This window comes from Myotis brandtii, unplaced genomic scaffold (assembly GCF_000412655.1).
Source record: "Myotis brandtii unplaced genomic scaffold, ASM41265v1 scaffold1408, whole genome shotgun sequence".
Classification (NCBI taxonomy): Eukaryota; Metazoa; Chordata; class Mammalia; order Chiroptera; family Vespertilionidae; genus Myotis; species Myotis brandtii.
This window is the reverse complement of record NW_005355029.1, coordinates 698411-700253: the sequence shown is the minus strand read 5'-3', so window position 1 is coordinate 700253 and position 1843 is coordinate 698411. Positions and strand designations below refer to the sequence as shown.

The window sequence follows — 1843 nt, the reverse complement described above, 5'->3', positions numbered from 1 at the left end:
TTTTTAAAATCCTGATTTCCGGGCCTCATCCTCCGGAAATTCTGTTTCTTTGTTATGGGGTGGGGCCACAACATTAGTAACAAAGAGACAGAATTTCCGGAGGATGAGGCCCAGGAACCAGGATTTTAAAAAGATTCCCAGGTGATGCTAATGTGCAGCCGAGGTTGAGAACCACTGCCCTACGGGTTGAATTGTATTCCCCAAGCGACGCTGAAGTCCCCCCATCGTCCTGTGAATGTGAGCTTCTTTGGAAAGAGGGTCTTTACCGGAGAAACCAACCAAGACGAGGTCCTAGGGGTGGCCCTGGCCCAGGACTGGGTGCTTCTGAGAAGAGGAGGGGCCGTGTGTGGAGAGAGGCGGGTGCACAGCCAGAGCCCGGGACGGCCGGCCACCCCAGAGCCCATCAGGTGGGCAAGGTGCTCCCCTGGAGTTGGCCCCGGGACACCCTGATCTCGGACTCTGGCCCCCAAACGGACACAACGGATTCTGTTGTTTCCGGTCACCTGGTTTGTGGTACTTTGTTCAGCGGCTGCAGGAAACCTCTACGACATGGGATACCAGTCACCCTCTAGAGCCCCCCCCCCCCCCCCCCCCGCCTCTCTGGGGCGACTGTGGAATGGGCCCAGCGGGCGGAGGGCAGGACTCGGTGCCCCGGGGCTGCGGCATTGCTTGGTTCCCTCTATTAACTGCTTTCTTACTGCCTGTGGCTGGTGCCCTGACCTCTGGGGCCCTGCTCACCTGCAGGAATGACCTCCCAGGGTCGGCCGAGTCCCAGAGACAGAAAACCACCTGCCCAGGAGCACGCCTTTCAGATGCACCCCCCGCCCAGAGCCCACCCCCCTCCTCTGTGGGCTCCCACACTCCGGCTCTGGCCCCTGCCCTCGCCTCCCAGGGCCAGGTGCCCAACAGCGAGGGACACAGGTGCCCCAGAACCTGCTGGACTGATCCAAGCAGCCGGCCCTGCGCCTGCTCGCCCTGCCTCACCTGTGCCCATGGAAGCCACAGTGGAGGCTCCTGTCCACGCTGCCCCCACTCTGCCGCCGGACCAGCCTCTGGTTCCCAGGACTGAGTGTAACACGGTGTCCTCCTTCACGACACTCAGCTCCCAAAGCGAATTAAAACAAACCGGCACCAGCGAACCCGCCCGCGACAGCGGAGGACTGGGCACGCGCCCCCAGCAGCACCTCCACAGGACGGCTCTCCAGGCATCATCTCCCTCAGCCCTCACACCAGCCCTGCAGTCAGAGGCTGTCGCAGATGAGAAAAAGGAGGCTCAGAGAGGTCAGGCACCTTGCTCCAGGTCACACAGCAAACCAACGGTGCAGGGGGGGTGGTACAGAGAGGGACCCCACAGTGGACCGATTCCCAAGGCCTGGGCCCCCAAAGGTGAGGTGGCCTGGGTGGTCCCAAGGGAGAGGGAGAGAGAGAAACATCAGTGATGAGAGAGAATCATTGATTGGCTGCCTCCTGAAGGCCCCGCTCTGGGGATCGAGCCCTGACCTGGAATTGAACCGTGACCTCCTGGTTCATAGGTCAACCACTGAGCCACACCGGCCGGGCTCCAGGATGTTTTGACATCAGGGGCTCAGAAACCCATTGTAGGGAGAGGCGGCCCTGTGATCGGGGGAAAACACAATTGTTTAAAAGAAACAGTCTCTGATGGATTCAATTATGTGTAATTTATATAATGGCTGCCCAAGTTTCCATCCAGAAAATAATAATAATAATCGCAAGACTTTCCTTCCAGGGCCCCAGAGACAAATTAAAATAATGCGAGCGAGTTCCTAATTGGCGTGGGCTGCGGGAGCCGGCGGCCTTCAGGTGTGTCCACGCCCGCTCCCCG

At 59.6% G+C, this 1843-nt stretch overlaps 1 protein-coding gene across 1 annotated transcript in view; it reads left to right on the top strand.

Annotated features, from left to right (window-relative positions):
* Positions 1–945, top strand: part of MICALL2 (MICAL-like 2) — a 41178-nt gene extending 40233 nt beyond the window's left edge. Inside the window, exon 9 of the mRNA XM_014535273.1 lies at positions 893–945. Coding sequence (XP_014390759.1) covers positions 893–945 — 53 coding nt within the window. The remainder of the gene's footprint in view (positions 1–892) is intronic.
* The last annotated feature ends 898 nt before the right edge of the window (positions 946–1843 follow it).